Consider the following 11,711-nt stretch of genomic DNA (forward strand, 5'->3'; position numbering starts at 1 on the left):
AGTGACTCGGGATTAAAACTCAGGTCTCTACGTTTTCGAGACCGTTATTTTATTAGGCCTGTTGAGAAGTTTCATACAGACTGTCGGGGAGTGCAATTTATTGGGGAATGAAACATTCACTAGGCCATTACCACATTCACTCGGTCTCCTGTTCTACATCTCCAGTCGCATTCATTATTTACACTTTATGCATTTTCCTTGTTCTCTGTACATAAGGTGTGTTTGGGTCCGGTCTTTCTGATGTAAATATCAAGTCACAAAATAGCTGCTTTAGGAGTTGATGAATTGATGAAAGTATGAGTATGTAATACACCTTTGGGTGGGTCCATCAAAGCAAGTATTCATTTTACAGCTAGCTGACCCGTAAAAGACAACATGCATAAACAGAGAGAGAGAGAGAGAGAGAGAGAGAGAGAGAGAGAGAGAGAGAGAGAGAGAGAGATCCAGAGGAATGATGCTAATATCTGAGCAGAGTCTAAACACATTTTTATACTGATAGCAGCATTGGTCTGGCGCTGTGTATATTTTCATTGAGGCGGATACACCAGTAATTTTATTTGAGTGCATGTCTCCGCAGCCGAACACACCCACACAGCTTTGTATTTAATAATCTATTACAAATGTGTACAAAGCTTTGGTAAATAAGACCACGAAAATCAGTGACTTATCACCAAGTTTTTAAGGAGTATTTAGTTTTAGTTTCACAGTGAAGAAAAATAATGCAGTGCCAGCTCTTATACAAAGCCCAGATTCAAATACAGGCCTGATCTACAGTACTGTGCAAAAGTCTTAGGCACCTTTTTTTTTTTTTTTTGGGTACAAACTTTATTATAGATTTTTATTTTATGACTTCTACATTATTTAGTCAGTACAAAAACATTTTCGATTTTCAAGCATTAGTTTTCCAGAACAAAATTAAATGCTTAAAATGTTAAAAGTGTTTGTATGTCAGTAAAGAAAGCAGCATATTATGTAAGAGACACTTCAGACACTCCCCCCCCAAAAAAACCCCCAATGACCGCTGTTGGGGTTTGCTGCAAAAATAAGACGCAAGTGCGACAGTTAAAGTCTCTGGTTCTGCAGGACGCTCAGTAAAACTTACAGCTCATTTCTTTATAAAACTGCACTAATACATTTTCTTTAAAGCAAATGGTCATCACACCAAATATCAACTTTGTTTCATTTATTTATGTTTACTTCTCTTTATAGTGTTTTTTTCAAATGTAGGAACATTTAATTTCATTATGTTTGAAGGCATCTTTGCTTTACAGCATTTCTTTGCATGTGCCTAAGACTATTTCACAGTAATGTACATCCACTTCAGAAGCTAAAGAGAGGACTGTAGAATGCAGATGATTCCTTCCAGTCAGTAGATACTTCCTCTCATTAGCTGTACCCAACAGACTGATACAGCTTGGATATTCAGCTTTCTTGACAGCACTCAAAGGTTGACTAACTGTAACTTGTTTGTGCAGAGTGTGTGCAGAGTTTGTATCGAGTGTGTGCAGAGTGTGTGCATCAAGTTTGTATCGAGTGTGTGCAGAGTTTGTATAGAGTGTGTGCAGAGTTTGTATAGAGTGTGTGCAGAGTTTGTATAGAGTGTGTGCAGAGTGTGTGCAGAGTGTGTGCATCGAGTTTGTATCGAGTGTGTGCAGAGTTTGTATAGAGTGTGTGCAGAGTTTGTATAGAGTGTGTGCAGAGTTTGTATAGAGTGTGTGCAGAGTGTGTGCATCGAGTTTGTATAGAGTGTGTGCAGAGTTTGTATTGAGTGTGTGCAGAGTTTGTATAGAGTGTGTGCAGAGTGTGTGCATCGAGTTTGTATAGAGTGTGTGCAGAGTTTGTATTGAGTGTGTGCAGAGTTTGTATAGAGTGTGTGCAGAGTTTGTATTGAGTGTGTGCAGAGTTTGTATAGAGTGTGTGCAGAGTTTGTATAGAGTGTGTGCAGAGTTTGTATAGTGTGTGTGCATAGTGTGTGCAGAGTGTGTGCAGAGTTTGTATAGAGTGTGTGCAGAGTTTGTATAGAGTGTGTGCAGAGTTTGTATTGAGTGTGTGCAGAGTTTGTATAGAGTGTGTGCAGAGTTTGTATAGAGTGTGTGCAGAGTTTGTATAGTGTGTGTGCATAGTGTGTGCAGAGTGTGTGCAGAGTTTGTATAGAGTGTGTGCAGAGTGTGTGCAGAGTTTGTATAGTGTGTGTGCATAGTGTGTGCAGAGTTTGTATAGTGTGTGTGCAGAGTGTGTGCAGAGTGTGTGCAGAGTGTGTGCAGAGTGTGTGCAGAGTTTGTATAGAGTTTGTACAGAGTATATAGAGTTTGTGCAGCCTTTCATCAACTGCCTGTTTTTACAATATACTGTGAGCTGTATATTGTACTGTATATATAGTACATCCAACTGTAAATTGGATGTTAAATACTTATAAACTTTGACATTATTGAAAGGCCCAGATTTGTGAGAGTGTGAGATTAGAATTAAACACAATACAAGTGAAGAGTTCATTCAACTAATAATGATATAAGCTCAGTAATATGAATATAATAACTTTGATAAAGGTGGGTTGTGAGGTCCACTACACTGCTCAGTACCGTTCGTGTCCTTCTAGTTTTGCCTGAATTGATTCCACACACAACATGAGTACCGCTCTGTGTTTATTCACATCGCATGGAGATCGGATATGCATCCAATTGTGGCCCAGGACAGACACGGTCCTGAGAAAAGCATCCGTGTCACATTACGGGAGAAAATCAGATTTGTGTCACTCAAAACTAGTCATGTGAACACACCGTCATTGTCCTGCTCTGTATGCACGGGACAGGTTAGTGCAAAATATCCAGGACAGAATACTACATCTGTTTATTTTTCTCAGCGTGAACACATGGGAGAAAAGAATCGTCTCGCATAGTATGCAAGTATATTTTTTTTAAACACAGTCCTGCATGACGCATGAGCTTCTAGCAAAGCTGCCCAAATCCAAAGTCAAACGGCAAACAGATGACTCCGCTCAACCTTTATCTGCGACCTCTATGAAAAGCAGGACATAAGTTAAGAACATGCATGAAGCCTTGGGTTTGACAGCAAGGTTCCAGCTCCACTGAACAGGGACGTTGAGTTACTCACAATATGCAAGACTACAAGTTCATATATTTTCTTTGGCCATGGTGTTGCACTTTACCATGAAGCACCTTGATCTCAAACCAAAGACATTTGCTCTGCATATGTTCAGAAACTTTCTCAGTGATTAAAGCCCGGTTTTCCCCGTGCGGTCTCGAGCTCTAATTGCAACACGGACACACACGGTATTACTGACGTCCACAATACAAGCTGGCTGCTATTACAGTACTCGAGTCCAAGTGTGTGTGAAGCACTGGGAGCCATCACTACAAACTCACCCACTGGCAGGCCACTAGGAGGAAAATGTGATAATTTCCCTTCACTCTCTGGTTTCGGTTGTGTACATGTAGAGCTGTGTGTGTGTGTGTGTGTGTGTGTGTGTGTGTGTGTGTGTGTGTATTTGGGTGCGTGTGTGTATGTGGGTGATGTTGACATGGTTCTGACTGACCGGAAATGTTAAATAAGCATCTGCAATGAGGAAAAGCCTCCCTCCCCCTCTCTCTAACCACATGTGAAACCACACAGTGTCTTTTCACCTGCAAAAACAAACCTCAACATCCTCCAAGAGTACTGTGAGCATATTTCTCCACGATCCAGTACACCAAACAGATTTTGTATTTTGTACGTTTTAGCTGCCAAAGGGCACGGAACCATCAAGAGATAATGACTCGCCTCTTAATTTTCATCAGCAGGCTTAAGCTTTCATTACACCTACATTCTCAGGGAGGAAAAGCGGTCCTGGCCCAGATCCTACCTTAAATTTAGGCTAAATCTGCATCAAGTTAACAAACTAATTCAGCTGAACACTGCCTTACTCTATGCAGCTTATCCAGAGCCGAAGCAATACACCTAATCCACGTTAAAATGCAAGACTGCGGCACTTAATTGGCAATATCTGTCTTCAATCTACACAAAATCACCCATAATACTGGCGTGTGTGGAAAATCAACATAGTTTGCAAAATTATTTAGCTGTGACTGAATAAGTATTCAGCCCCATTGCTGTGAAACCCCCAAATAAGTTCTGGTACAACCAGTTACTATCAAAAGTCACATAAATGGTTGAATGAAACCCACCTGTGTTAAATTAAATTATCAAGTGAACTCGATATAAATGCACCTGTTCCTAGAAGATTCCAGGCTGTATGGAGTTTGCCAAAGGTCCTCTGGTCAATTTTTTACCTTGGCACAAAGTGCTATGTTTGTCAGAAACTCAACACTGCTCATAAACCCTGAGAACAATGAAGCGGGGTGGTGGTAGCATCACGTTGTGGGGTTGCTTTACAGAGTTGAGGGCAAGATAGATGGAGCCAAATACAAGGCAATCTTATAAGAAAACCTGTTCCAGAGACTGGTGGCAGAGGTTCACTTTCCAACAGGACAACTACCCTAAGCTGATGGAGACATATTCCAGAAGACTTGTGGAGGTCATTGCAGACAAAAGGTATTTCTACCAAGTACTGAGACAGGAAATGACTACTTATGCATTGAATAAATGCCTGTGTTTCTGTTTAAGTCAGAGGCCATGGTTTTCTCCCAGCAGAGAGTGGTACGTTCTCTTCAGGTGAGGGGAGAGACCTTGCCTTCATGGAGTTTAAGTACCTTGGGTTCTCATTTATGAGTGATGGAAAAAGAGAATGTGAGGTTATAAACAGATCAGGTCAGCATCAGCAGTGCTACAGCAACCATACAGGTCTATGATGGTGGATCTACAGCCCTATCCTCATAAATTGTAGGTAGGGACACAAAAAAATAAGGATACAAGTACAAGCAGCAGAAATGAGGTTTTTCCACAGGGTTATTCTCTGTGATAAGCTGAGGAGCTCAACAATCCAAGTGAGCCTCTGAACAGAGATGCTGCTGCACCTCCAACTAGAGATAAGCCATTTGAGGTGGTTTGGGTATTTTACAAGGACAGTCGCTTGTCAATTCTTAGTAGAGCTGTATTAAGCATGTCCTACTGGATGGAGAGAGCCTGGGGAAGGCCCAGGACCTGCTGGAGCAGACTATGTTAACATAGACAGCAATAATATAATTATTGACCTTATTCTGAATAAGACAATATTGTGATTAAGGTGTTTACATGAGTTGATTTTAGAATATTCCTTTCATGTTCCCGTTTTACATGTTATAAAACATAGATCGATTAACGGCACACGTCATCACGGTCCCTCCAGAATTTCACGTATCAACATACAGTTCATCTTCATTATGGTACCGTATACAGTTTGGGTGTTCTTTTAACTTTACGAAAGCTTCAACTGCAGTTAATTATTTGTCTTGCTATACGTGCAAATAGACAACTCTTGAAGCCGTGGGCTGCTTCCGAAACCACATACGTGTATTTCACCTGCAACATAGTAGGTAATTACGCGGTTTCGGATGCAACCGTGCTCTCATGTTTACCTTCAATAATCGCTGTTTACATGCTAGTTTCTTAATCAGAGAACTGTTTTCATTGGGTTAATATCGGATTATTATTGTCCATGTAAACGAACTGACAGTTAGCTTGAGAATGTCTGGGGATTTCCACCTTCTCAGACTTTTGCCAATGTAACTCCAACCAGGAAAAGCAAAGGAAAATTAATGGATTAAAACAAAAATTGGAAGTTCCAAATTTTATGAATCAGTAAAAGCTTGTGGCGGATCAGTGGTTACATCTCTGGATTACTGATGAGAAGGTTGTTGATTTAAACCTCAGCACCACCAAGCTGTCACTATTGGGTCTTTGAGCAAGGCCCTTAACTCTATGTGATCCGGGGTGCTGCATCATGGCTGACCCTGACACTTCTATGCAAAGAAAAAATTTCACCTGGCCAATTGGTCAGCTGCTAAACTTTAGTTAAGCTCTCCATTATCACAGTTAACAATGTGATCACGTGTGCTTAATTGTGCAGCCTCACACAGTTTCAGTACAGTAACCTCTGTGGTCAGTGTCAAAGCCTATAAATGTGAGGAGAATTCACCCCAAAGGGGTGGGGTACATTCTCAGAAGGGACACCAGTCTATTGCATGGTTTTGGACAGTGGGAGGAAACTGGAGAACCTGAAGGATACCCACTCGAACACAGGGACAGCATGCAAAAATCCACAAACTTGAGCTCAGGATCAAAACCAAGGAATCTGAAGCAGTAAGGTGGCAGTGTTACCTCTGTGCCACGTGTTACAACACATGTAAAGGCAATGTTCCAATCTGATCATGTTCCAGTCAGCTTCTTTGGCACAAAGCATGTTTGTCTTCCATTCTCGACCTGTACCACATCTTCATCACTGACAGTTTAAAGACTGAATGTTCTTAGAGATTTATTACAAATGAACTTCTCACATGGTGTAAAAACACCTATGAGTACAGACTGGCAGGATGGCGGGGTCAACATTATGTGTGTCTACAGGGTCTGAGGTGTGAAAAATACCTAGTTTTTACTACAGACCTGTATTTTATTAAAGTGCACCTATTATGTTTTTTTTTAAATATTACATTTCATGTAGTGTGTTATGTAGCTGTTTCTGAACGTAAACAGCCTGCAAAGTTTAAAAAGAAATCAAACGGGGTTACTGACTCCCAAAAGAAGGAAGCGATTCTGAACAGCTGAAACGAGTCGTTAGTAATTCCAGACTTACTTTCTGTATTAACCTACGTAGGTTTGTAACAAAAATTCGCCTCTGGTCTTCATCGGCTGCTCACGAACTCGTTATGGTAGTGGGCGTTTCCTTTTCAACACACGCTGACAGCGGTAGACCAATCACAACAGACTGGGACATCTGACCAATCAGAGTAGAGTATGCGCTCTGAAAGGAGGAGTTTAGAATGAATCCTTTAGAACGGATCATTTAACGAATTGTTGGTCACACTGGGAAGAAAAGGTCATGCTGCAGTTTACATTATGAACACATTAAAATGTTTTTTGATCTTGTATGCATGAGACCTTTAAAACAAAATTAGGCACATTTCAAATCCATAATAGGTGCTCTTTAACAGAATGTACAGTACTGTACATCCAAGAGATGCCGGACAACATCCAAAAACACAAATTCAAAGCAGCACAGCAAAAAGGAAAGAAATCAAAAGTATTGCAACAGAAATGTTTGTTCTTAAGTCTTTAAAAAAAAAATGTAAAAAGGGGGGGGGGGGGGGGGGGGGGGGGGCCTCGATCTTAAATTATAAGTCCACATATTTATCACAAGCTATGTCCATGGTATGCCAGTCAGGGCAGCATGCAATCAATATGAAGAAGACAGATTATGTTTAAAACACAACTTATTAATTCTATATGCTAATCTTTAGACTTGCGTATCATTTAAAACTCAGTCCTGGCCTTTTTAAGTGCTCGATTTCCTTAACCAGCTATGGTACAGCTTATGTACTTTGCCTAATATACTACTGAAACCCACTTTCATGAGTGTATAATCTGTATCTGCAGCACATTGAGCAGTAGTAAAAGGCTAATGACTGGCAGGATTGATTGTTAATTAGAAAATGCATACACAAACACTTTCAATGTTTTACTCAAAACCTCCCTGAATTAACCTACCACCATTCACTGCAATGATGCATTTAGGAAAGAGACAAGCGTTGCACGTCACTGCACTAGATGTTTACACCATCCTGTTATTAAAAGTTAACGTGTTGTTGTCGTTCCTTAATGCTAGCTGCATATTATGCTTAAGTAATTGTTCTTTTAGATCTATTAGAAGTAATTTAGTAGCAGACAACCATCACAACACCTGAGGCATGGTAAATCCTTGGTAGGTATTACACAGTTCAGTGCAAAGCTAATAGTGATAATGAGCTAAGCTTGAAATGATAAAGCTAGCTAGTTACGTCGACTATCATGCAAGAACAATGTTTGAAGCAATCTTATGGACAAGCCTGAGAAATGGCGGTTGGACCATGTTTTCTATAAGGTATTATACAGCCTGCTGTTATGTTATTATACAGTAACGGCCTGTAAGCTGCACTGTCCTCTCCTATTGGCTGAAACACCGCCGTAATAAGACTGCACAGGAACCCCATTGGGTTTTCTTTCCTGCAGCAAAAGCGAAACGCCACGACCAAACAAACGTAACATCTTTTGTATTTACCTTTTCATGTATATCCTCCTGCACCCTCAGAGGACTCTTCACAAATTTGCACGACGCAACATATTCGTTTCTTATGAAGAACGACACATCTTCACAACTGTTTCTGTACAGCCATTTTGGACCAGACCATTAATAACTCTATGTGGGGAGAACTAGTGTTAAGATCCCCGACTTGTGAATAAACGCCGGTGTCATATCATGTACAAACATTTCACAACTTCATAAAATGTGAATATACAACAATATACACCTGAAGACCGATTCGGCTATGCTTTATTATGTGTTAAAGAAACTGTCGGATGTTTACCCCTCTAAAAGAAATGGAACGGCTCACGGGACACCGGGTCAGCGCGAGAAACTTAGCCAATCAGAAATGGCGAAAATGCAGCCATCCAATCATGTACTTCGCGAAGTATCAAGCGAACCCGCCCATTTACTGAGGTAGTGTTAAGCTATACAAGACGGGGATGTGATGGGGAAAACTGACTGTCACATTTGTGAGGGAAAGTGCAATGGCTTCAAATCTAATTGTTGTTTTTTTTGTGGAATAGTTCATTATAATTCCGTAAATTTTTGATATTGCTTGTATTTTGGGGCATGTTGGAAGGATCCTTTGATTAAGGATATGTGCTATTGTGTGTAATTTGTAGCTTTTTTTTCTTTCTTTTTCTTTTCTTTTTTTTTTTTTTTTTTTTTTTTTTTTACAGATTTACCACCATATGTTAATGTTAAGATTGCATATAAAACTCTTTACTGGAAGTATGGTGAAGAAAATGGCTAGTAAATTCCTCATGAGTAGAGTAGACTTAATCCTAACCATAAATTTAATTCTAAACCTAAACTTTTTTATGTCTACCTTACAACCATTTTAATACCATATCAGTTACATACATTCTCACCTGTTGCACTGAATTACAACCTTGTTTACACTGAGAGTGTGTGTGTGTGTGTGTGTGTGTGTGTGAGGGGGGGGGGGGGGGGGGGTTTCCACATGTTTGGACTTGCTTTTTCACTGAACAGTTGTTTAATTCTGTAGCTTTTCTACTGCAATTATATTTCTCTCTCTCTCTCTCTCTCTCTCTCTCTCTCTCTCTCTCTCTGGCAGTTGGCTATAGAGCTGTCCGTTCAGCGAGAAGAGCCATTTGGACATACTTGTCTGTGAAATCTGTCATCGTCAGCAGACAGTAAGAGAAAGAATGAGTCAGTGTGCAGAATTATGTTCCACAGGTTCAGTAGCTGGACAAGTGTAGCTTATTATCAGCTGCTTTTCATCAACGTGCAAAGCTTTTTCTTTTTCTTTTCTTTTTTTTTTTTTTAAGTACACAACGAGAAGATCTACAAGCACATGTCTTAGCAGTGCTTTTAGTTATTATATTTTGACTGGCCTCCATGTCAGTCCCTGATATCCCACAACCCCACTAAAATCCATGACCATATTCTCAGCGACTAGTAAATACATCAGACTTAGATGTTACACAACTGTCCTCCTGGATTACAAAAGCTCTTACTAGCAAACTTCAGACCAATTCGTAAAAAAAATTACATTGGCTTAGGAACATCTCTACAACATCTCTATGCTTTAATATATAAACTGGAAACCCCTATATCCTCCTGTCATCACTAATAGTTAGCCAGCTAGCTAGCTACAGGTAAACTTTCTAACTTCTATTACAGGTAGATACAAGTAGGACTTTAATTCCTGAGTCTGCCTTGTTAGATTCATACTGATTTATTTAAGAGTAGCCTATCCCAAATATACCATAACTGCTGTTTGTTCATCTCTAACATTAGCTTAATTAGCAAGCAAACTAGATTCGCACACAGGTTCAGTGGCTAATGTTTATACTGCTAACATTATCCAGTAATAATTTCCATATCAGAAGTGGTCGCAAGTTTCAGAATCCTTTTTTTTAAATAAAGTACTCAAAATCCTCTTTTATAAATTACTTTAGTGCTGAGGTTGCAAATTTGTGTATGTATATGTGTATGTATAGTCAGAATCAGACATTCGAGATGATTTAAGCTTTATCTTTTTTTATTTTAATTATTTAGAGGCAATGACTAATTCATCTTTGCTTAAACTTTGATCAGTTGAACTTGGTAATAAATTGTTGTGCATGGACATATGTCGTATCTTTACCAGCGTATGACACTTAACAGTTTTAAATCAAATCTCAAATGATTTGAAAGGATTATTATTATTATTATTATTATTATTATTATTATTATTATTATTATTTTATAGGCACGAGCGCTAACCGAGAGTACAGTCCTGTATGTCTACTTACTGCTGTCCTTTTCCTCTGTGCTGCTAGTCTACCTCCTTTTTCTCACTCCCTCGAGAGGTGGCGCAGGGTTCATGACATGCAACACCTCTGTGGATGTGGTGAAAAGTGCAGTAAAAGTGATTTTATCCATTTAACATGTTTCCTTTCATTCCTCAAATCTTCTACCACACACCGTGAGTTATGGGGTGAGAGGTGGGACCTGTAGACAGTTATAGCTTTCATGCACTGCTGACCCTTCTATCCTCTCTGGTGTGTGTGTGTGTGTGTGTGTATATGTGTGCATGTGTATGTGTGCATGTGTGTGTGTGCGTGTGTGTTTTAGCTACATGCCCGTATAGATTAACACTCGCCTCTCACCCATCATAGAATAGGCTATAAATGGTATTTTTACCACCTGAATGTCCTATTCTCCCATTTTACACAAACCCGTAACCCTGTGTACAGAACGAGCATACTGTACATGTATAAAGGAAATTAGTGTGTGAATGTGTGTTGCCCTGCAGTAGACATCCAAGCCAGGGGGCTATTCCCACCTCCAGCCCAGTGTTCCCAGGACAGGCTCTGGTTCCACAGCGACCCTGACAAGGACAAAGTGCTTACTGAAGATGAAGGATGAAAATATATGTAAACAGCACTTTTAGGCCAGTGCTTCTCAATCTGAGACCTGTGTGACCTTTTGAGCACCTTCTGTTTCTCTCTGATTCAACTAATGAAGGTCTTTATAATCAGGCCTTGCATAAGATATCTTGTGGAGTGTTTAAGTCTCAGGCTGCAGCTTTGACCCACTGCACATGACAACACTTTGCTGACATCTCAGGGGACCTCACAATTTGATTAGACTTCGATTTAGGATACAAAAATGTAATTGTATATTTCAGGTATGACCTCTTGCTCCATTATTAAAACATAATATGTAATGAGAATCGCTGGGCTTAATGGATTTCCATATTTATTTTGAATCAGAATTGGGAAATGTTTAATATTATTGTAAGTTTTTTTTAATTCAAAAAGATCTAACTAGTTCCATGTAAAAGTCATATATTGTGTTTTGCTCATGCATGAAAGCTTTTGAGTGAGAATAGTGATACATCTAAAAAGATATCTCTATTTGAAAGTATTTTAGGGGGGCACTGTGGCTCAGTGGTTAGCATGTTTGCCACTGGGATTGTGGGTTCAAAAACCGCCTCTGCCCTGTGTTCGCGGAGCATGCATGTGAATCTGTGTGCGATTGTGCTCTG

At 39.8% G+C, this 11,711-nt stretch overlaps 1 protein-coding gene across 3 annotated transcripts in view; it reads right to left on the reverse strand.

The window, feature by feature from the left end:
- znf438 (zinc finger protein 438) overlaps positions 1-8,454 on the reverse strand; it is a 54,689-nt gene extending 46,235 nt beyond the window's left edge. For 2 of the 3 annotated variants that reach the window (XM_017483127.3, XM_053685055.1), the window contains exon 1: positions 8,186-8,454. Coding sequence is in view for 1 of the 3 variants with exons in the window: in XM_053685054.1 (XP_053541029.1) it covers position 6,725 (1 nt within the window). In the remaining 2 variants the exon portion in view is untranslated. Of the gene's footprint in view, positions 1-6,724; positions 6,893-8,185 lie in introns of all 3 variants that reach the window. The other variant, XM_053685054.1, reaches the window with a different exon arrangement.
- Positions 8,455-11,711: the final 3,257 nt, after the last annotated feature.

The sequence above is a fragment of the Ictalurus punctatus genome, chromosome 13 (genome assembly GCF_001660625.3).
Source record: "Ictalurus punctatus breed USDA103 chromosome 13, Coco_2.0, whole genome shotgun sequence".
NCBI lineage: Eukaryota > Metazoa > Chordata > Actinopteri > Siluriformes > Ictaluridae > Ictalurus > Ictalurus punctatus.